This window comes from Saccostrea cucullata, unplaced genomic scaffold, assembly GCF_032062105.1.
Source record: "Saccostrea cucullata isolate Sc308-1 unplaced genomic scaffold, CSIRO_AGI_Scuc_v1 ctg7323, whole genome shotgun sequence".
NCBI classification, from domain to species: Eukaryota; Metazoa; Mollusca; class Bivalvia; order Ostreida; family Ostreidae; genus Saccostrea; species Saccostrea cuccullata.
This window is the reverse complement of record NW_026937297.1, coordinates 53,764-78,129: the sequence shown is the minus strand read 5'-3', so window position 1 is coordinate 78,129 and position 24,366 is coordinate 53,764. Positions and strand designations below refer to the sequence as shown.

Genomic DNA, 24,366 nt, shown 5'->3' with positions numbered 1-24,366 from the left:
CTGTATTTCAATAATGTGCAGATCAGTTTTGTTCTCAACAGTTAAACCTGTCCAAATCATCAATGAACCTCCATTTAATGTTTCTTGCTTAGAAATGAAACAATCAGCATACATTTCCCCCTTTGCTCCTGCAAAATGGTGACTCGTCTGAGCAGAGACAGTTAAACCTGTCCAAATCATCAATGAACCTCCATTTAATGTTTCTTGCTTAGAAATGAAACAATCAGCATACATTTCCCCCTTTGCTCCTGCAAAATGGTGACTCGTCTAAGCAGAGACAGCTAAACCTGTGCAAATCATCAGTGAACCTCCATTTAATGTCTCTTGCTTAGAAATGAAACAATCAACATACATTTCCCCCTCTTCTGCAAAAACGCGACTCGTCTGATCAGAGAGGAACGGTTCCATATTGCAACATTGCCCAAATAACGGCCCTCAATTTAAATACATAGAAAAAATTCTTTCAAAATATTTTCCAGGAACAGCAAAGCCATTATTGATCATATTTGACATATGGGAGCATCTCTACAGAGGAGAACAGAACATTTTATTTTTAATTTAGAGCCCACAGCAGACAAGTATGAGATTATTACAATAATAAGGAAAAGGTAAGCCAATGAATAGCAAAACAATTATACAATTAGTAATTGACATAAATCATTTCAACAATAATCCTGTTTCAATTAAAAGGAATACATCAATATGCATGTATATGTAAAGACTAAAAATACACGTAGGTAGTGTAGATTTATGCTTATTTTTTCTGATCAAGGCCCTACGGGCCACTGCTGTAAAACTTTCAGTAAATACTGAAATGACTTCTTTTTTTTGTTGCTAAAATGGTTATTTTAGCGATGTGACATATCTTGTTAATTTTAAAATCGCACTTGAATAACACTTAAATGTACCAACAGAGCAATGACATACATTTACAAAATCTTTTATTTATAACGAGTTGAAATCCACAATTTTTACTGCGTTTGGAAATTTTAAACACCAGGAAGTGTATAAAGCTAATAATTTAATTAATTAATAAATCGTCATTTGACTTCAACCAGGAAGTATAAATACCGGACAGGTATAGATATTGCACAGGTGAGCAGGTAAGTGGGTCATGTGCTCCAATACATTGATTCGGATATCATTTGGCCGACAAGACAGACGCCATTAAAGTCAGGTAAAAATAGTTATGATTTATTTGATAAATTTGATTTAATATCTACATAAGAATTTCATACAAGACACAATAAACTACAAGTATCTAAAATATACAAGAGGCCCACGGGCCTTATAGGTCACCTGAGTATCATGTAACAACTTTCCAGCGATTGCATTTGGTTCATGCTTTAATCCAAAAGCCATAAAATTCACTGAAATTATCTATTTTGAAAGAGGCCCCTTTCTTCATTATAAGGCCAGCATTTTTTTTATGTTCAGGTTTAGTTATGAACATTAGAATAATTTTTTTTTAAATATGTGTTAGGTAAATGTGTAGACTTTGTTCTAAGATTTAATTGATGCCTAAAATTATAATTCCTATCATAAAACAGACAGGGAGAATTGTGGAGTAGGGTGAACATTTTTTCAATTAAGTGTAAAATAATTTTTCTGGCTGATATAAATGATACTACATGCCTGTATATATTTGTATATTCTTGCCTTTTAATAGTTGAATTTTTTTAAATTTCTTCAGGTTATTGTTTATTTCTTCCTCAAATGGACTTAACTTCTCCCACAGTTTTATTCATTACATCTGATGCATAAGCAACCCTTTTCTGAAGAATGATGCTTAGACTGTAAGCTATCACAGAGACCTAAACAATGTCGCTGGCAATATGCAATAGCTACCACGGGCAGTTTAAAACCTGGGGGAGGAAAATAATTTACAGACAGATACTTTTGAAACGAATACATAATTATCTCACCAGCATGTCATTGTGCAACAAAGTCATCAGCATTTTATTTGTCCTTTGGACGGGTGAAACGTTTTGAATGGAATTCGTATCAAAGAATTTTACACTAAACCAATCTTCTCAGACCATCTGGCTTTATTTACCCGCCCTTAAAACCGGAAGTGCGAGTTCGTAAATTTGAAATCTCGATCCCGACTCAAATTTGACATCGGAAAGAAATTTTTTTTATTTTTTTCTGAAAATTCAAAACCTTGAGCACAGGGTTTGTAAAACTGCAAATAAAATAAATCCTGGCCTTAAATATGTAATTAGATCATTAGTATTGTATATTAACCAGGAGCAAAGGATTAGATGTTCAAAGAATTCATGCATTTCACTATACAATTATTAGAGCGCCCCCCCTAAAACAAGAACCCCTGACCCTGGGGCCATAAAATTCACAATTTTGGTAGAGGCACTCTTGCTCATCATAACTATGTACTTAGTTAGTTTATTTAATACCCAGGAGCAGAGAAGAAGATTTTCAAAGAAATCATGTATTTTCACTATATATAATCAATAGAGCCCCACCCTAACACCAGAACCCCTGACCCTGGGGCCATAAAATTCACAATTTTGGTAGAGGCACTCTTGCTCATCATAACTATGTACTTAGTTGGTTTATTTAATACCCAGGAGCAGAGAAGAAGCTTTTCAAAGAAATAATGCATTTTCACTACCTACTTATTTAGCCCCGCCCTAGCACTAGAACCCCTGACCCCAGGGCCATAAATTTCACAATTTTGGTAGAGGACTTATTGCTGATTACAATCATGCAAACAGTTTGACTGCTTGATGTCCAGGAGTAAAGAAGAAGATTTTTAAAGATTGCATTAATTTTAGTGATTTTGGCCCCACCCCCCCAGGCCCCAGGGGGGCAAGGATCATGAAATTCACAATTTTTGTTCCCCTTCACCCATAGATGCTTTGTGCTAAAATTGGTTGAAATTGGTTGAGCGGTTTCAGAGAAGAAGCTGAAAATGTTCAAATGTTAACGCACGACGGACGACGGACGACGGACGACGACGGACAACAACGGATAGCAATAGGTCACCTGAGTTTACTCAGGTGACCTAAAAATGAAAGAAATTTTTCGACATGTAAGATCGATATCGTTTTGAAGACATGCGTGCATTCTTGAAATACATTCATAAGAATGTGTATCCCTTTCAAAAAAGTGTTTTCAAGGTTATGGATATAAATAATGATCAAGACAGCGAGAGTGTCACTTGACAATATATGCTAGTAGTAATTCAGTATCATTTGCAGTGGCGGATCCAGAAGAGGGGGGGGGTTACGGGGATGCCCCCCCCCCTTTGGATTTGCAAAAAAAAAAAGGAAGAGAAAGAAGAAAGTCTCCTATTTTTGTTGTGTTTTTACTAGTTATAAAAAATGTTCAGTGAAAGACTATGTTGTAAAATATAAAGATACATAATCAAACCCCACCCTCTTTACAAAACAAGAATTTCGGGTTCGGAGATATATTTGCCTTTCTTTTTTCAAAAACTTTAAGGTATACAAGTAGATCTACTTTTCCCCAGATTTATCATTTACCTCCCACTCTAAAGAAACCAAAGTCTACCAGGTATCCCATTGATTTATTTATGTGTAAAACTTACTTTATGATATATCCTTTCCCCTTTACCCCCCCCCCCACTCCTTTGAAAAACTCCTTCTATCCCTCCTTTGAAAAATTTCTAGATCCGCTACTAAACAGTTTTTATTATTTTCGTTCTCCTTGACTTGACTAAGGATGAATGTGACTTGATAGTATATTGATAACAGTCAATACATTGAGATGCCATTAGTGTAATTTTATAATTCTAAAAATGCCACCTTTTTTTACACTACAGGACTACTCTGATCATGGACCCCCGTACCAGTGCCCAGGACGTGATGCGATGTGACCTGTGTGAGACCGCTGTGGTACAGATGCACTGTGATACATGTCTTGTCAACCTGTGTAAGGCCTGTGTGGGAGAACACATGGTATCTGATCAATCCAAAAAACATGAAGTTGTTCAATTCAAGCTTAGAAAATCTACGCTGCTCTTCCCTGGGTGTAAAATTCATGACAAACAACAATGCACAATGTACTGTAATCAATGTGACATTCCTGTATGTGATACCTGCCTTGCTTCTGATCAACATCTAGGTCATAAATTATCAAAAATATTACAAATTATCGATGAAAAAAAGGAAAACATCATTAAAGAAAAAATTGAGCTAAATGACACAATATACCCAACCTACCAGGACATTGCCTCTGATGTACAAAACAGAATGAGTCAGTTAGAAAAGGAATATGGAGATCTCTCAACAGCCATAACGAAACATGGAGAGGACTGGCACAGAGAAATTGACAAACTTGTCAAGAAACTTAAAGCTGAAGTTGATGAGATGAAAAACACACAGTTAAATACTCTTCAGAAACATCTGGATGAAATAAACAAGACAATGTCTGACATCAAGGATGAAATTGAATCAATTGATCTTGCTGTGGAATCTAATGACAAGTCAAAACTATTTAAATTTACATCCAGTGTAGAAAGATATAGAAAACTTCCACAAAAAATTCTGCCATCTTTACCTACATTCACGCCATGCAAAATCAAAGGACAAGACCTTAAGAAAATATTTGGAACTGTATCATCGAGTTCTCCTACATCAGATAAACATGGCTACAGTATGAAGTCAACACAGAAATCACCAGAAGCTGGATCTTCTCCTCCAGTCAAACAGCTGCTGGATGAACCAGAGACTGTCACCACCATAGACACTGGGTATGGATACCTTTACAATGTGACTTGTCTGAGTGATGAAGAAATCTGGACAAAAGGAAGTGACAGTACCATGAAACTTTTCAGCATCAATCGGGGATCACTACTAAAGTCAATCACAACCAAGTCAGGGAAAATACCATCTAACATAGCAGTGACAAAAAGTGGAGATCTAGTTTATACTGATTATGCTGATAGAACTGTGAACATTGTGAAGAATGAGAAGATAGAGGAGGTGATCAAATTACAGAACTGGAGACCTTGGAGTGTCTGTAGTACCTCCTCTGGTGACCTCCTGGTTATCATGGAAAGTGATGATTACAAACAAACAAAAGTTGTCCATTACTCTGGCTCCACAGAGAAACAAACCATTCAGTTTGATGATCAAAGTAACCCTCTCTATTCATCAAGTGGTTATATCATACACATAACCGAGAACAGGAACCTGGATATCTGTGTGTCTGATGAGGGAGCTAGAGCAGTAGTGGGGGTCAATCAGGCCGGGAAACTGAGATTCAGGTACACTGGACATACTCCTGGTCCAAAGTACAAACCATTCAATCCACTAGGAATAACCACAGACAGTCAGAGTCACATCCTTACAGCTGATTATTTCAATGACTGTGTCCACATCATAGACCAGGATGGACAGTTCCTCCGTTACATAGACTGCGGACTGTGTAATCCCTATGGACTGTGTATAGATACAAATGACAATCTGTTTGTTGCTCAGTATAGAAACAGACAAGTGAAGGAAATCAAATATATAAGTAAAATTTAACAGTGTACCAGTACATATTAAAATGTTTTAAAAATAAATTTTTTTTGTGTTTCAACATCATTAAGAAAATTAAATCAAATCAATAGCCGCAGACACAACATAAATTAAACAGTTACAGGTTACTGAAGAAATGTTTATCGCATTAAGTCTAATGCTTTCAATACTGACTTGAGTAAATGAAGTGTTGAATGCTGGTAGGCATATAATTTTGTTCAGACAATGTAACAAAGTAATTTACGCGTCACTGGTAAAACTCAGTTTGTGACAGTTAAATCGGCATTAACAGTTGCAAATGCCAAATAAAAATATAGTTATTCCCTAAATTAAAACATGCACATTTTCTCCCCTTTCTCAGAATACTAAAGGGTATCACATATTTAATATTTTTAAAGATTTCTTTAAAAAAAAAAAAGAACATGCGTTATTTAATTTATCAGCAGAGATTTCAGTGTCATATAATTATATGAAACAATGCATGTCAGATATACAATATAAGTGGAAATTTTAGCGAGACGCAAATTTAGCGATTTGTCCTTTAAAACTGGTAATTTATTTTTAGCGAGATGTTAATTTAGAGATTTTAAAATGCACATTAAAGTTACTATTAGAAATGAAATGCGATTAATTTTTAGCGACATTCAATTTTAGCGATCTCGGCTAATAATGCCAATATTAAATCCTCGCTAAAAATTCTACTTATACGGTATTAATTCCATGCTTGAAATAAAAACTGTCATAAAGTTTGACATATTTTATTTTTAAAAAATACTTTTCACATTGACAATTTCAATGTTTCGATAAGGATGTACATGTATTAAATGCGTAGCAGATATAGAAAAAGCAGTCACAACTCCATTTCTGTCATGTTCTTCAAAACCTTAAAATTTCCATCTAAAACAAATAATCATATCTTGTAATCATAAACATGTAATTCTTTAAAATATGTGGTAAATATACACAGATAGTATCAATAAATATGGCACTCTTTCCATTTTTTTTTTTTTTTGATTTTCATTAAAATTTGTTGAAATATCAGCTCAGGTCAGACCTCAAGGAAGATTAATTCTAATGTTTCTTCCAACTTTCTTATCCTTAAAGTCCTGTGTGTGTTGAAGTCTGTCAGTTTGTCACCTTCCAGCCTAAATGTCCCCCTAAAGAAAATAAAAGTCATAATCAGATAAAAAAAACTATAATTTTATTCAACCTCCCAATTGAGAAAGAAGCCACGATTAAATGAAAGATATAATATAATATCACTTTAACAACCTCTCTTTTAATATTTGGTTCATCCAGCAGAAATAAGTACATGTACAAGTATGACTGTCTACTAATAAATGTGGTACACGTAGCATTTCCTAAGTGTTTAACATATTATCAGATTATTTTAGAGATTTTATCATTCAGAAACAAATTTAAAAATTGTCATACTGAATATGTCCCTCCTGCATGGTCAGTATGGTCCTTTTGAGGGCCACGCTGTCCTCTAGTTGTAGGGCACTGACCCCTGTTAGGGGCCACCACTTCCCCGCCTCATCAATGACCTCCCACCTCGGGGAACCGGAATCTGGGGATTATTAAATTTAACATGTATATATAATTATATATATATATATATATATATATATACTCGAAAAATGAAGTAAACACTGGGTTATGAATGAGATGTTTCAACTTCCCATTGAGAATAAAAAAAACACCCACTTTATTTGTGATCATATTTTAAAAATGAGTGTAAGACCAATTGAAAGAAAAAGGTATTGTTTCCATACAAATTTTGCCCTGTGAAAATGAAACTGATGTAAAAGTTTAAGACTCCTGATTTTTAAAAAATTGAAATTCAATACAGAAAAATCATACAAGTCATTTTTCTCACATGTGTTAAAATGCTAATTATGACGTCATAAACATGTGCATTTTCCCGTATTTTCTTAAAAAGTTGCAGAAGACACCAATTTTCAATAAAGTTTTCTTTCAGATAACATTGTCCACAGGCATCGCCCACAAAGATCTTGAGATATGTGATTTGTCATGAATTTTGCACAAAATATCAAAAAATAAACGTGGGGGACGGCTGTTGAGTGGACACTGTGTTCTAAAGGAAAATCACCCTTGAAATGTGCCATTTTGGGGCTTTTTCTGTTGAAAATAGATAAATGCTTCACATTAATGACTTAATTCATATTTGCAGAATAGTAAATCTTCATGCCATATTCTTTCCTGATTCATTAGAGTCATTTATTTAACTAATATTTAAGCAAGTTTCAAAACTTTTTGATGTCATTACATATTTAGGGCGCAAAAAAAGCTAAAACCATACCTTCTTCTTTTTTAAATATTAATTGCACAGTCTTGCTACATGAATATTGATACAATCAGAAGTCAAGATCTGTTTTTAACTAAGGAATTACCCCCCTCCCCCTCAATATATACATGTACTAACAAATTCTCGCTGTAGTCATTTCTTGTAAGTATAAAAAATAATGTTTCATCATTGATATAACGTGCAAGTGATAAATCATTACCAATTAGTCCTTCCAAGTCAATGAGTGGAGATTCTCTACAAAGGAAAAAAATGGTAATAAATAAAGTTATCACTGATTACTAGAAATATAAATTTAAATAAGACAATTTTTATGGCCCTATCCCAAATATATGAAAAGTGTTATTTTTGAAATAAGGCTTCAAAATAATCAACAGACACATCTCTCAAACTTACGCAACGTCAATGTCAAATCTTTCTTGATCTCCAAATCGGTAAACATTCAATTCATGTGCAGCTAATGGTGAACGCCAGCATACCTGTTGTAAGGAGAAATTAAGAAAAAATTTAATGTTTATATCCATAAAAGATTATATCTAACTAGTCACTATAAACTAGTGTAAACTAAATGTAAATTGCGCCCCCCCCCAAAAAAAAATTTTTTTTTTGATTGACATTATATTTTATTGAACAATTTACAACACAGTTAAAAAAAAGTACTACATTTAATACTACAAAATAATAAATGATAAAGAAATCCCCCCCTAGTTTTCCCTATTACATGTATAGTCCTTGTAAATCAATTTTAATCTGATAAGTTTTAACAAACACCATTAAATTTACATAAATGTTGTTTGTTTGAAAAGAGTACAAGTATTTTGTATATGGGAACAAATTGTGAGGGTAATTTTTGCAATTTATCAACCTATTTACCTAAAATCTATTTTTTTTTCTCTTTCAAAAAAATAAATGAAAACAGGACCATCCTCTACTAACACAAAAACAAAATTAGGATTTAACATGTTTCAAGAAAAAAATTGAATATCCCTCCATCTGATGAAACCTGACAAGGAACATTCTGCAGATGTGCCTGGTTGACAGGGAGCTTACTCCTCCATGGCACCTGATCCCACCGCTGATGTTTTTAGATGTCTGTATTTGCTCTGTTGTTTTAATGGTCTACTGTTCATTATCTTTAGAGTTCATTCAGAATGTCTGATTGTATTTCACAGTGGTTTTCACATACCTTGACTAGCCGTCCTCCATCTTTGTTGATGATGACGACCCCTATTTCATCTGGACCTCCATCTTGATCGTCATAATTCCAATGTCTGCCTTCAAAAGTGTTTTAAATGATAAAGTTATTACTGCATCAACATTATAAATCAATATAATTTGATAAATTCTTAGTACAATTTTTTTATTACACCCAATCCAAATACATATATAAAGAAAAGAGCATCAAAATTTACCTTGTAATGTAAAATTTGAACTGTGAAATTGTTACATTAAATGGTTAGTTTTAAGTTTCTATGCCATAAAACATTGAACGATGGCCTCCGGTTTACCTCTTCTGACCAGTGTTCCTACAGGTAAGGCTGTGTAACCCGAGACTGGTGAGGATTTGTAGAAGAGCAGGTTCTCCTGGTCAAATGTCCAGCAGTGGTACCTTGTCTCCAGTGTCAAGAACAACAAGAACATACTGGGTCTCTGAAAAAAACAAGCAAAATAGAAGGACTACAGATATTTTACCAACATTTGATTTAGTCTAGCTACCATGATAGAAAATTTGTAAGGAATCATTGTTTAGTTTGTAGGGTATGCCAGGGCATCAATAATAAATATGTACGAGGGTTGTCCCGTAAAATCGTGGACAAGTTGTCTAGTGTATAAAATAAATATCACTGCGTTTTGAAATTTTCACTATTTATTTAGTACATATTTTAGTAATATGCACAGCTTTCAGATTAATATATGCATCAATAAACACATTATGAGATTTAATGCCATGTATTGTATCACCTTAAGGCGCATGGATTATAACGTCAAAGTGTCTAAAATACCGTCACGTTTTATCTTTGCTGAAAATGAAGTTGGATAAGTCCGACTTAAATTTAGGAATTTCATTGATACACATTCTTTAGTCTCCATAAACAGCCGAACAACCAATTGACACCCTCATGCAATCTTCTGAAGATTTATTAGTTTAAGTTACGGACAATATTCTCACCATCATTCAACTAATAAAAAAATCTCATATCGGCGGTCTACTGTGGCAGCGTCTTTTGCTATTACATAAGAAGTTTGTCCGTATGTTTTGCACTCCCAAGGGGCTCGTTCAAAAAAGAATTCGCTAACAAAACTCCCATTTCATTTGTATACTTAAGATATGGTGATATCTTTACAATCTTTTTTTCTTCTATGGTAATTTCAAGTCTCTAAAGGTGTCATTACAACATCAAATTAAAACGGAACTGCTCTCCAGTGCGCCGTAACGTCATTAAACGTCACCATTTTTCGCGTGTTGTGTTTACCACTTTCCCATTTCGAATGCTCGAGAAACTGCAAAAAATTAACCAAATGCCTTAAAATATTTACAAAGACTACAAAATTTAATGTTGAATTGAATTAGGGTAATTTTTATCCAAATCTTATGCATTAAAAACTTTTATTTTGAATTTAAACTTGTGTCTTCTTTAATAAAACCTTGGTTTATGTGCGTGCGCCGTAGGACAATACCCCGTGCACATTCAAGGATAATAATATTTTTATTTTTGCCTATATCTTATAAAAAAAATTATCATGCACTTAAATATGATAAACAAGTTGCTGTCCTTTAAAAAAAGGACTGCAATACGTGGACCATATGCGTGTTTTTTCTAACTGAAATTCAATTAAGAAAATTTCTAGGTGTAGGGAATATACATGTACGGTTTGTTCACTTATTCTAAAATTATCTGCCACTTATAACTGATCGTTGTCTCAAAACACACATGTGAAATTTTATTTCCGATTAGCGATCTTTAGTTTTGTCAGTTGTAACATGTTTTAAAAATCGGGTTATTTTGACACGTGTAACAAATATTGGCTGGGACTTGACACCTGTTCTGGATTTATACGGAAGAAATTTATCATGGGAAAAATGGAGAACTGATGGTTCACGTGTAGCACACCTCTGTACAACGCAGATTTTTTTTTATTTTGTCGGAGTCCCCATCCCCACCCCTACCCCCAACACACACACATTGAAAGCCCTTGCTACAGACCTTTATCAAACAATAATTAGATTGCTGAAATATTTAATTATTTTGCGAGTCTTGATGCACAAAGCTTATGCCAGTGGAAACTTGTTCTACTTTAAAAGCTTTAAAAGCTAAATTTATTTCTGTTCGTTGAGTGACATTTCTCATTCAAGTTGTTAATTTACATGTACTACCACGGTATATACTGTAACTTCTAAAATGTTTGTACCATAGAATCAATGTTTAGTGTAAAAGTACATGAATAAAAGAGAGGAAATCGGATCTGCCAATGAATATGTAAATGCTATGTGCAGATTTAAAAGCGCGATTTGCCAATGAATGGCATATTTTAATTCGAATAGGGCGAATTATTCTACGGGCAAGTTACCTAAGGTGCGAACTCTCTAGCATTCCCGCGCATGTGTAGCCTGTCGTTTGCCCAGGGCATCCGCTTTAACTTCGCTTATATATTTACTGCGTGGACCGCAGGGTCCACGCAATAAACATTAACTGAAATTTTCAGCTTAGTGCGCCCATTACTTTTCGAGAAAACGCTTTGTCCACGATTTTATGGGACAACCCTCGTACATTTAATTTGAAACATAGGATAAAAACATGCTGAAATTTATGCTGACACAAGATAGAGAAAATTTTAAATCTATTTAAGATTGAAAAAGAAGACCTAAGTCAAAATTAAGAGTGTACGAAACATTAACTTGTTGTGAACTTGACAATCATTGAATTAATTAACATGTATTTATTTGTATTTGTTCTTATCAACGTCATTTTCTTTTTCTAAAAAAAATTTTATATTTGGCCAAACTTAAGCATATTACCGGTTAGTATATATGTAACCCCAATATCTCTGAGCCTTATAGATGTAATCCCTCAATACTATGTGAAAAGTAAGAGACGTGATCACCCGTGGGTATAAGACGGATGGATTGATCTATAATCTTTCCCTTTATTATATTTCTTTCTGAAACTCTATTACCCGGCATGCCCCCGTGTCCCCAGTTCCTATGCAGAGCTGTTTGTCAGTGATGACACCGTCCCAGCTGGAGTTACACGTCATAGCAGAGGTTATGGGAATGCGTAGATGTCGTAGTACAGCATAACTGTCATTATCACCAGTTCAATCAATTTCTATAAGTTGTATGTGAGGATTAATTTATGCGCGTAAGCACATTTAAGGGTAGTTGTTTGGTCATGGTATATAAGAAGTTGGTCAGGCGTAAAGCGGTCATCGACGAGCAATAATCAACCAGATTTCGAACACGCTTTACCTGGAATGAATGAGTCAATTTCTAGTCACGAGGAGCGGGTTATACATGCATGCTGCGCCTCAAATTGGCCAAAGTGGACGACCTTGCTTGACACAAAATTAGCAAGATGAATCCACTACTCAAGATGCACTGGATATTTTTACAGACAAATTCGATAGGGCGCTTAGACGGCAAAAGCAAGAAATCGTCAGCGAGTTGAATTTAGCCCAGAAGTCCACAGAAAAAAGGTACCTGACTTTAGATATCAAGGCAATAAAATTCAGTTTGAATTCAATGCAGAAAGGGACATTGACATTAAAAAAGTACATGTATTAAACCTGTTGGAAAATAACAGATTAGAAGCGGCTAAAGACATTTTGAATTTTACTATATCTCATTTGAATAAAAGGAACAAAACTGTTCGCATAGCGGATAAATATGGTTGGGACGTTGTACGAGTATGATGGTGATCCTCTTACTGACGACGCTGACGATGCTACTAAGCTTCGACAAGCTATTTTCAGAGCAAAGAAAAGAAGCAACAAGAAGAAGCCTTTCAACAGAACAACACGTGCTTATCCTAGATGAATCAAATTGCTGATGCGTACAGTAAGATTTTTGATTTTGATGATTGGTCAGTGGGTGATCACATTTTCCAGTTTTTAAGTAAGAAATGGGGGCCATTTGATAATGATTTATTTTCAAACTGTAAAAATAAGAAAGTAGAAAAAAAATTATTCCAGATTTTGGAATCCTGGAACATCAGATGTAGATGCTTTTGGGTTTGATTGGTCAAAAGGTAATAATTGGATAGTACCTCCTGTTAATCTGATTATAAAAGTGATTAAACAATTGATTTTGTGCAAAGCAAGAGGTACTCTTATTGTTCCTAAATGGCAGTCTGCACCTTTTTGGCATGATTAGTTAAGCCGTTTTCTGGAAATTTTCAAAATTTTGTTAAAGAATGGCTTGAATATCACAAGCCTTGAAACTTTTTTAGGAAAGGATTTCATGCAGAGAGTGTGTTTGCTGAACCACAGTTTCAAAGTAATGTTATTGTGCTTTATATAGACTGTTCTGATTGTTGAATTTTGTGTTTATGCTATGTTATAACAGACAATGATAATGAATGTATGTTAGCCTTTATGGGGCTTTTGTAATGAAAAAAAAGCCCGGATGGGGCAATTGTGATGAAGCCCGGATGGGGCAATAATGATGAAGCCCGGATGAGGCAATTGTGATGAAGCCTCGATGGGGCAATTGTGAATAAATTTTATATTATGTTGCGTACAATTGTTAATGAAGCATTATGATTAAGATTACAGATGTGCTTATTAGATTTTATCAAGAACGGGCTGAAATGTTGATCAAGAGACATAAATGTATATATATTTAATATGAAGTAATTTTATTTTTTTTTTAATTTCAGCTCACATTTAGTTTCTCGCATTGGAAAGAAATTAAAAAGATTCAAGATCCTAGACTCAAGGACACGGTACTCAAAATGAATGATATAGTAATGCACAGTAAAAGTGATAACACGTATAAAAATACAGAAGCTATTTTTTACAGTTTAAGGGGGCCGACTATAGTTTCCATTGCGCAATATTTTGCGCATCATAGTAAAATGAAGCGTATTTACTGTTTTAATGCAACTTTTTTTCGCTTAATTATTAAAATAATCAAAATTAAGAAATTATAGGTATGAAAATGTAATTACAATTTGATATAACTGATTTTTTAACTGATTTTGCAATTGATAGGTAGGTTGACGTCGTTGCAGTGTGTTTTTGACGTTATGATAATCTGTAGCTCTTAAAGAAAGGGGTAATAAAAATATTACTAAAGAAAAAGTAATAAACATACGCTCTTGAAATTTAAAACATAGAAATTTGAGAATATCTCCAATATTTTTGTTATGTTTTCATGTAAATCCATTGTGTACGTCATATTTTGTAATACTCTATAAAAATAGTAAAATTTGCTAATTTTTTGCATTTTGAGATGCCCCCCTCTGGCAACAAGACGGTAGAATTTTGTGTTTCTTACGTATATTGTATAATATAGTATTACTCATCAAATATTATAGTTTGAACAAAATGTCTATTGTAGTATTTATATAATTTGCTTTAAAGTGCTAAAAATTGGCATTTTCCTATATAATCCTATAGTAATTGTACCTGTATTTTGAGACGGTCCCTTATAAATACCTGGACGGTAGATTTCCCCCAAACTTTGCATGTACACTGAACTTAATGTAAGTTATATATGGTATAAAAATGAAGAGTTTCGCTATTGTAGTTTTCACACAATAAAACTATAGTCGGCCCCCTTAAGTCCTGGTGCGCCTAATTTAAATTTCTTGCATTACCTGCTACACCATCTTATGTTGCAGTTTATTTGTCTTATCTTATACAAAAGCAGTCTTCAGTTGCAGTCAATAATGCGGCATATTATAGTATTCAATGGGCACATCATATTAATCTTTGTAATAATCCATGTGCAGACAACCTTGTAAATTTGATTTTAGAAGGAGGGAAGAGATTGTTATCGAAACCTGTAGTTAAGAAGGAACCTATTACACCTGAGATTTTAGATAAAATAATGGATAAATTTCCACAGTTAAAAAATTTATATCATTGAGATTGGTATGTATGGTATTATTAGGTTATGCAGGTTTCTTAAGATATGATAAACTTGTGTATATTCGAATGTGTGACATTTAGTTTCATGAATCAGGTTCACATGTTGAAATTAGAGTTGAAAAAAGCAAAACGGATATTTTCATGCAATGTAATATTGTTGTTATAGCGAAAATAAGTAATAAACTTTGTCCTGTTTCTTATTTTGAAAAATACATATCATTAGCTGGTCTTACTTTTCAGTCTAATGATTTTATTTTTAGAGAGGTTACATTTTTCAAAAAGGACAATGTTTATAAGTTATGTAAATCAAATAAACCTTTAACTTATACTAGAGCTAGAGAGCTTCTTCTAGATGCTCTTAAAAGTGTGTGTGTAGATTTTAAAGATTATGGTGTAGTTGGGATGCTAAACGTTAAAGGAAAACATATCGAAGACGTCTTGATAATTACAGGGTCTAATGACATTATCTTTATGTGAAATGTACGCATAGTTATACTTTGAAAAGTAAATTTATGGTTTTGTTTCATTTACTGTTCTTTTATTGAAAATCAAAACGAAAAGCCAAGATGTTATTTAAATAAAAAAAGCAATGTAATTCACAACAATTAATTCTTACTATAAGCACTTTTTGGTTATCAATCTATATAAATTGTACTAGTAATCAAGTTGCCCTCCGAACACTCCTGGCTTACCCGTAGGGACAGTGAGCGGCGGTAACAACCCATTGGTCGGACACCAAAGTCCCTCCACAGAAATGACCGCGGTCATCCTGAAAACTGACCTGCCAGGGCCACTCACCATCCAAAGCTGGTTCACCGCCCACCACTCTAAGGCGCGGATCTACATGGCGTGTCTGAACCCGTGTTATTTGTCTGCACTTGTCTGTGCCTTGAAACAAATAGACAGGTAACAAAAATAGTCTGGCAGGCTTTCTTTCCCAACTTAAAAAAATATGTACATGCATATATGCACTTTGTGAAACATATTAAAATTACTGTCAGATCAGATACTAGCTATAATAAAGCATTTCTTTGTTACATCTTGTGCGTGAAGTGCTAAGAGAAGTTAACCTGGATGTGCTGGTTCGGGATTGACAGTAGATGGCGCTGGTTTGCAGCAGACGTTCTTTCTACATCCCAGAGCATACTGGTCTACGTAGCCATCACAGTGGATGTTTGACCGAATGCACGATCCGCCTCTTGTCGTGCACGTGTCGACTCTTGCATGGGGCTTTCCTAAATGAGAAGGAGTCTATACTAAGCATTGCTGTAACAAATTTCAAACTCGGAGGTCAAAAGTGAACGTTTAACCTTACCGACTATAGATCTCACATTTATTAATGCCAGAACGAAAAGAAAAGACCGAATCATAGTACATATATTAGAATTCAGTGGAATTACCGATAATACCGGAACTTAACTTTGTCTTAATCTCCAGATCCTCCTTAAAGTGGAAATGTCCTTGTCATCAGAGAAATGGTTAATTATTACTGGAGACATCTTTCTACAGGAGTGTCGTAGTTATCTACAATTCTGCAAAAACAAAATGGCTACCCTTGCTAAACAAACCATCAGTCGATTGACTGTTTATTCCTTTCCAATATTAATTTGTTGAAATTTTCTTGACCCCTGAGTACTAAAAATTGTTGTGACAAATAAATTCATTGTTGTTGTATACTGTTCTTTATCCTGACACCAGATTCTTTTACATTGAAATGTGAATCCTTAATTTAATTCAATGGAGTATACATTATCAACATGTTAAAGTATACTGGACAAAAAGTTACGATCATCGAATTAAATGTCTTTTACATAGATTTATCACAGAAAGCAGAATTCAATTTTAATTTCAGTATCATATTTTATATTTAAATAAAAAGTTTGAAAATTAAACATTAAATGCGATAAGTATGTTTGAATATACGCTACTAATTCATAACGGTTACTTTAAAATTCGCCATATGTTGGATGAAGACCAGAAAATAACAGCTTTATTCAGAAAATTCAAATAATGTCGGTAAAATGTTTGCCAGCAATTTGTATCCCAGTGACATCCCCGCGAGGCAGTAACGGCCCTACAGCGCCATTCATGCTGCCGAATCAGCCGAACAAGGCTAGTCCGAGGGATCTGTTACCATTCCTCCTGCAAATCTGCTTAATATGCTCTTGTCAAATTTAGGAATCGTTACATCAGCTGAAATGCAGTGCTAAAGATTTCCCATGCATGTTCAATTTGGTTCAGGTTTGGACAACGACGTATGATCCATGAGGTCGAACATTATCATCCATAAGTACCTCCAATAGGTCTCCCGGTATTTCAATAATGTGCAGATCAGTTTTGTTGTCAACATTTAAACCTGTCCAAATCATCACTGAACCTCCATTTAATGTCTTGCTTAGAAATGAAACAATCAGCATACATTTCCCCCTCTGCTCTTCTGCAAAATCGCGACTCGTCTGAGCAGAGAAGAACGGTGCCATACTGCAACATTGGCCAAATAACGACCCTCAATTTAAATACATAGAAAAAATTTAGAGCCCACAACAGACAAGTATGATATTATTACAATAATAAGGAAAAGGTAAGCCAATGAATAGCAAAACGATTATACAATTAGTAGTTGACATAAATCATTTCATCAATAATCCTGTTTCAATTAAAAGGAATACATCAATATACATCAATATGCATGTATATGTAAAGACTAATAATACACGTAGGTAGTGTAGATTCATGCTTATTTTTTCAGATCAAGGGCCAAAGGGGGTAGGGTGGGCTTCGGGGACACTGCTGTAAAACTTTCAGTCAATATTGAAATGACTTTTTTTCTTGCTAAAATGGTTAATTTAGTACGACGGCGTATTAGTGCCATTTTAACAATGTAAAAGTTTTTTTTTTAAATCGTTTGTACGATTTACTCAATCGTTTGTACAATTTAATAAATCGTTTGTACGATTTAATAAATCGTTTGTACGATTTACTAAATTGTACAAACGATTTAGTAAATCGTACAAACGATTTATTAAATCGTACAAACGATTTAATAAATTGTACAAACGATTTACTAAATTGTACAAACGATTTAACAAACAGATTGTACAAACGATTTATTAAATTGTACAAACGATTTACTAAATTGTACAAACGATTTATTAAATCGTACAAACGATTTACTAAATCGTACAAACGATTTGCTAAATCGTACAAACGATTTACTAAATCGTACAAACGATTTACTAAATCGTACAAACGATTTACTAAATCGTACAAACGATTTACTAAATCGTACAAACGATTTAATAAATTGTCCAAACGATTTATTAAATCGTACAAACGATTTAAAAAAAAATTCTACATTGTTAAAATGGCACTAATACGCCGTCGTAATTTAGCTATGTGGCACCTTGTTATTTTTTTTAAACGCATTTGAATTACACTTAAATGTACCAGCAACAGAGCAATGACATACATTTACAAAATCTTTTATTTATCACGAGTTGAAATCCACAATTTTTACTGCGTTTGGAAATATTTAACGCTAGGCAGTGTATAAAGCTGATAATTTAATTAAATCGTCATTTGACTCCAACCAGGAAGTATAAATACCGGACAGGTATAGATATTGCACAGGTGAGCAGGTAAGTGGGTCATGTGCTCCTATACATTGATTCGGATATCATTTGGCCGACAAGACAGACGCCATTAAAGTCAGGTAAAAATAATGGAATGATTTCATTTGATAAATTTGATTTAATTAATACATACGAATTTCATACAAGACACAAATTAAACTACAAGTATCTATAATGTAAAATGAAAGAAATTTTTCGACATGTAAGATCGTTTTGAAGACATGCGTACATTCTTGAAATATATTCATAAGAATGTGTATCCCTTTAAAAAAATGTTTTCAAGGTCATTGATATAAATAATGATCAAGGCAGCAAGAGTGTCACTTGACAATATACTAGTAGTAATTCACTATCATTTGCAGTGGAGGATCCAGAAGGGAGGGGGGGGTTACGGGGGTTGCAACCCCCTTTGGATTTGCAAAAAAAAAAGGAAGAGAAAGAAGAAAGTCTCCCATTTTTGTTGTGTTTTTACTAGTAGTAAAATATGTTCAGTGAAAGACTATGTTGTAATATATATAGAAATTCGGTTGAGAATACATAGTTAAACTCCACCCACTTTACAAAACAGGAATTTCGGGTTCGGAGATATATTTTCCTTTCTTTTTTCAAAAACTTTCAGGTAATTCATACAAGAAGATCTACTTTTTCCCAGATTGATCAACCTCCCACTTTAAAGAAACCAAACACTACCAGGTATCCTATTGAGTTATTTAAGGACATACGCAACGTATTTTACCTACTGATAATTTTTCAAGATATTCTTAATTTAAACCTTTTAATAGCATTGCATGTTCTTAGACAAAAAATCAGCATGCCTTACCAGGGGTTTTGAAAAGATATCAAATTTTGAAAAATTTTGCATTATTCAAAGAAAAATGCACAAAAATTACAAAACATAAACTCCAGATTTTTTTCATCGAAAATTGTTTTAGGAGAGGTGTACAAATCCATATATAGACATTAAAAATATTGCACACAAGTCCTTCATTTAGTGGAACTCTTCAACTCCAGGGAAGAACCCAATTAAGTTAAAACTACCTTGCATATGACCTTAACTACATGTATGTGCAAAACTTACTTAATTTATAATAAATCCTCTCCCCTTTATCCCCCCAGCCCTTTGAAAAACTCCTTCAATCCCTCCTCTGAAAAATTTCTAGATCCGCTAAACAGTTTTTATTATTTTCGTTCTCCTGGACTTGACTAAGGATAAATGTGACTTGATAGTATATTGATAACAGTCAATACATTGAGATGCCATCAGTGTAATTTTATCATTCTAACAATGCCACCTTTTTCTACACTACAGGACTACTCTGATCATGGACCCCCGTACCAGTGCCCAGGACGTGATGCGATGTGACCTGTGTGAGACCGCTGTGGTACAGATGCACTGTGATGCATGTCTTGTCAACCTGTGTAAGGCCTGTGTGGGAGAACACATGGTATCTGATCAATCCAAAAAACATGAAGTTGTTCAGTTCAAGCTTAGAAAATCTACGCTGCTCTTCCCTGTGTGTAAAATTCATGACAAACAACAATGCACAATGTACTGTAATCAATGTGACGTTCCTGTATGTGATACCTGCCTTGCTTCTGATCAACATCTAGGTCATAAATTATCAAAAATATTACAAGTTATCGATGAAAAAAAGGAAAACATCATTAAAGAAAAAATTGAGCTAAATGACACAATATACCCAACCTACCAGGACATTGCCTCTGATGTACAAAACAGAATGAGTCAGTTAGAAAAGGAATATGGAGATCTCTCTACAGCCATAACAAAACATGGAGAGGACTGGCACAGAGAAATTGACAAACTTGTCAGGAAACTTAAAGCTGAACTTGATGAGATGAAAAACACACAGTTACAAACTCTACAGAAGCATCTGGATGAAATAAACAAGACAATGTCGGACATCAAGGATGAAATTGATTCAGTTGATGTTGCTGTGGAATCTAATGACTTGTCAAAACTATTTAAATTTACATTCAGTGTAGAGAGATATAGAAATCTTCCACAAAAAGTTCTGCCATCTTTACCTACATTCACGCCATGCAAAATCAAAGGACAACACCTTAGTAAAATATTTGGAACTGTATCATCGAGTTCTCCTACATCAGATAAATACGGCTACAGCATGAAGACAACAAAAAATTCACCAGAAGCTGGATCCTCTCCTCCAGTCAAACAGCTGCTTGATGAACCACAGATGGTCACCACCATAGACACTGGGTATGAAAGACTTTTCAATGTGGCCTGTCTGAGTGATGAAGAAATCTGGACAAGTGGACTTGACAGAACAATGAAACTCTTCAGCATCAATCAGGGATCACTACTCAAGTCAATCACAACAAAGTCAGGGTACAGTCCATTTGACATAGTGACAAAAAGTGGAGATCTAGTTTATACTGATTACTATAATAGTACATTGAACATTGTGAAGAATGAGAAGATAGAGGAGTTGATCAGCCTACAGAACTGGCATCCTCAGTGTGTCTGTAGTACCTCTTCTGGTGACTTCCTGGTTATCATGGAAAGTTATCATGGCAAACAAACAAAAGTTGTCCGTTACTCTGCCTCCAAAGAGAAACAAAACATTCAGTTTGATGATAAAGGTAACCTTCTCTATTCATCTGGTAGTTATAACAGATACGTAACAGAGAACAGGAACCTGGATATCTGTGTGTCTGACAGTAGAGCTAATGCTGTAGTGGTGGTCAATCAGGCCAGGAAACTGAGATTCAGGTACACTGGACATACTCCTGCTCCAAAGAAACAAACATTCTGTCCACAAGGAATTACTACAGACAGTCAGAGTCACATCCTTATAGCTGATATTGACAATGACTGTGTCCACATCATAGACCAGGATGGACAGTTCCTCCGTTACATATACTGTGAACTGAGTGGACCCAAGGGACTGTGTATAGATACAAATGATAATCTGTTTGTTGCTCAGTGGAGAAACAGACAAGTTAAGAAAATCAAATATTTAAGTGAAATTTAACAGTGTATCAGTATACATATTAAAATGTTTTAAAAATAAATTTCTTTTGTGTTTCAACATCATTAAGATAGTTAAATGAAAGCAAATACTGTATACAGGGTTATTTTATCCCGTCTTATTTTCGCCCTTTTGAGCTTGTGAACAATTTTGCCCCGTTTAAAATTCGCCCGGTCATAGTTCTGTTAAAGAAATTATGAGGTGTAATTTGAATTCGCCCGTTTTCAATTGGCCAAATCAAGGAGAGGGCAAAGGGGCGAAAATAAATTGGGGGTGAAAATTTACCTGTATACAGTAGCCACAGACACAAGATAAATTAAACAAGTACAGGTTATTGAAGAAATGTTTATCGCATTAAATTTAATGCTATCAATACTGACTTGAGTAAATAAAGAGTTGAATATCAGTAGGCATATAATTTGGTTCAAACAATACATAACAAAGAAATTGGTTGGAAATTCATTTTCAATAAAAAACTAGAACTGTCCAGTAGGGACAAATACCCCCCCACTGGGTTTTTCAGAGAAGGTGCCAATTCAAAAATACTTTATGGATCTAGAGGTGTTCACAATTTACTTACAAAAATTTGCAGTGAAATATAATTGCTCATCATGTTTCTTAATGAATGAAACAAAGGTGCAAACATTCAAATGAAACATCAATACTCATACATTGTAATTCCATTGTAACATTAGTTATTTATTTTATTTTTTTATTTCTGCATTAAAAAAATATATTGCAATTATGTGTTATGTCACTCTGTAAACTGATTGTTGAAAAAAAAATCATACCTGTATTATACAAAATCAAATTAATCTTGATAACTTTATATCAAATTCATTTTGAAAATAAAGAACTGGTCATCCAGTTATGAAGTGCTTTGACAGACAATATTTTTAATTACAATTAAGAGAATAAGAGAAGAGAGATCTTTAATTCTTGTGCTCGATTCCCACGAGATTACACATGGTTGATAATGAGATGCCTTAATGTTCAACTTCCCACACCAAACTCATTAATTTATCTTTAACTGGATGCATGTTCAGTCATTATTCCCAAGAGACAAATGAAATTAAATTATCTTCTGTGCAATGTAAAAACTGTTTTTAACACTTGATGATGTTTCTTTTTTAAAAGTTTTTATGAGTAGTTTTAAGCTGAAGTTAACGTTTTTGTACAGATATTCTAGATTCTATATCTCAAACCTTATACATGAGTCCAAAATGAACAAGTCAATTTACATAAAAAATAAAACCTGTAAAATGCTGAAAAATGAACAAAAGGAGTTGAAAATTCCAGGTGCACACCTTCATATGGTGAATAATAAGTGTACAAATTTTCAGATTAATCCTTGCAATAGTTTCTGAGAAACGGTCTGGACAAAACCACAAAATAAAAATGAAAAAAACACCTGTAAAATTCAAAATAATAATGGAATCACGATGAAAATTTCAGGTGCACAACTTCATATGGTGAATAATATATGTACAAATTTTCAGACAAATCCTTTCAATAGTTTCTGAGTAATGGTCCGGACAAAATCTTGTCTACAGACAGACGGACAGACAGACAGACGGACATGGTGATTGCAATATACCCCCCCCCCCTAGACTTCGTTTGCGGGGGGTATAAAAAATACATATTTAATATTTTTTTAAAGATTTCATTAAAAAGAGAACAAGCGTTATTCAATTTATCACTGAGCACAGATCCAATGTATGTTAGAAATATTAATTCCATGCTTGAAATAAAAACTGATATAAAGTTTGACATATTTTATTTTAAAAATACTTTTTACATTGACAGTATCAATTTAATGTTTTGATAAGGATGTATTAAATGCGTAGTCAATATAGAAAGCAGTCACAACTCCATTTCTGTCATGTTCTTCAAAACTGTAAAATTTCCATCTACAACAAGTAATCATATATTGTAATCAGATAATCCTTTTAAATATTTGGTAAATATACACATATGATATCAATAAATATGACACTCTTTCCAATTTTTTGGATTTTCATTTAAATTGTTGAAATATTAGCTCATGCAGACCTTTAGGAAGATTCAATTCTCATGTTTCCTCCATCTTTCGTATCCATAAAGTCCTGTGTGTGTTGAAATCTGTCAGTTTGTCACCTTCCAGCCTAAATGTCCCCCTAAAGAAAATAAAAGTCAAAATTAAATGAAAGATTAATTTATTACCCGCCTCTCCTTTCATTTTTGGATACTCCAGTTAAAGTAAGTACAATCTATACTGACAAAATGTGGAAATATTACAAAAACATTAGATATATATTTCTACATAACATTAGTAATATTTCTCCAAAACATTAGATATATACATCTACATACTGAGTATGTCCCCCCTGCATGGTCAGTATGGACTTTTTGAGGGCCATGCTTTCCTGTAGTTCCAGGGCACTAACCCCTGTCAGGGGCCAGCAATTTCCTGTCTCATCACAGACTTCCCAGAATCTGAGGATAATTATATATAATCTATATATATACTAAAAAGTGTAGTAAATACTGGGTAATTAATGAGATGTTTCAACTTCCCATTGAGAATAAAAAACCCACTATATTTGTGATTATACGTTGAAAACTATTGAAAAGGCCAATTGAAATTTTATAAATTGTGCAAAGTCTTGCTACACATGCATGCATATTTATTTGATCAGAAGTCAATATCTGTTTTTAATTACTAAGGAATTACATCCCCTCTCCCCCCTTACAATGTATACAAGTCATGTACTAACAAATTCTCGGTGCAGACCCCTATAACTTTTTTAAGTATAATA

General features: G+C 33.9%; 3 protein-coding genes and 1 long non-coding RNA gene across 7 annotated transcripts; 2 read left to right on the top strand and 2 right to left on the bottom strand.

Annotated features, from left to right (window-relative positions):
* The first annotated feature begins 390 nt into the window (after positions 1–390).
* On the top strand, positions 391–5,562 carry LOC134247772 (tripartite motif-containing protein 55-like). 4 transcript variants are annotated; one of them, XM_062730162.1, is made up of 3 exons: positions 1,038–1,103; positions 3,466–3,537; positions 3,806–5,562. In XM_062730162.1, the coding sequence occupies exon 3, from the start codon at positions 3,819–3,821 to the stop codon at positions 5,511–5,513; it is 1,695 nt and encodes a 564-aa protein (XP_062586146.1). In that variant the 5' UTR covers positions 1,038–1,103; positions 3,466–3,537; positions 3,806–3,818; the 3' UTR covers positions 5,514–5,562. The 4 variants fall into 4 exon arrangements, with proteins under 4 accessions (XP_062586143.1, XP_062586146.1, XP_062586144.1 ...); XM_062730161.1 differs by lacking the exon at positions 1,038–1,103 and adding an exon at positions 1,150–1,177; XM_062730159.1 differs by lacking the exons at positions 1,038–1,103; positions 3,466–3,537 and adding an exon at positions 391–608.
* A 693-nt stretch (positions 5,563–6,255) lies between these two features.
* LOC134247779 (uncharacterized) lies at positions 6,256–12,090 on the bottom strand. Its single transcript, XM_062730168.1, has 8 exons — positions 12,010–12,090; positions 9,342–9,483; positions 9,020–9,108; positions 8,230–8,312; positions 8,036–8,070; positions 6,942–7,077; positions 6,562–6,664; positions 6,256–6,404 (listed from the first exon to the last, which is right to left on the bottom strand). The coding sequence occupies exons 1-8, from the start codon at positions 12,088–12,090 to the stop codon at positions 6,384–6,386; spliced, it is 690 nt and encodes a 229-aa protein (XP_062586152.1). The 3' UTR covers positions 6,256–6,383.
* An 8,380-nt stretch (positions 12,091–20,470) lies between these two features.
* On the top strand, positions 20,471–21,571 carry LOC134247778 (uncharacterized). The gene is made up of 2 exons (XM_062730167.1): positions 20,471–21,088; positions 21,338–21,571. The coding sequence occupies exons 1-2, from the start codon at positions 20,471–20,473 to the stop codon at positions 21,569–21,571; spliced, it is 852 nt and encodes a 283-aa protein (XP_062586151.1).
* Positions 21,572–23,404: 1,833 nt separating this feature from the next.
* Positions 23,405–24,039, bottom strand: LOC134247775 (uncharacterized). The gene is made up of 3 exons (XR_009987924.1): positions 23,921–24,039; positions 23,621–23,724; positions 23,405–23,478 (listed from the first exon to the last, which is right to left on the bottom strand). It is a non-coding gene; the product is annotated as an uncharacterized LOC134247775 (long non-coding RNA).
* Between the last annotated feature and the right edge of the window lie 327 nt (positions 24,040–24,366).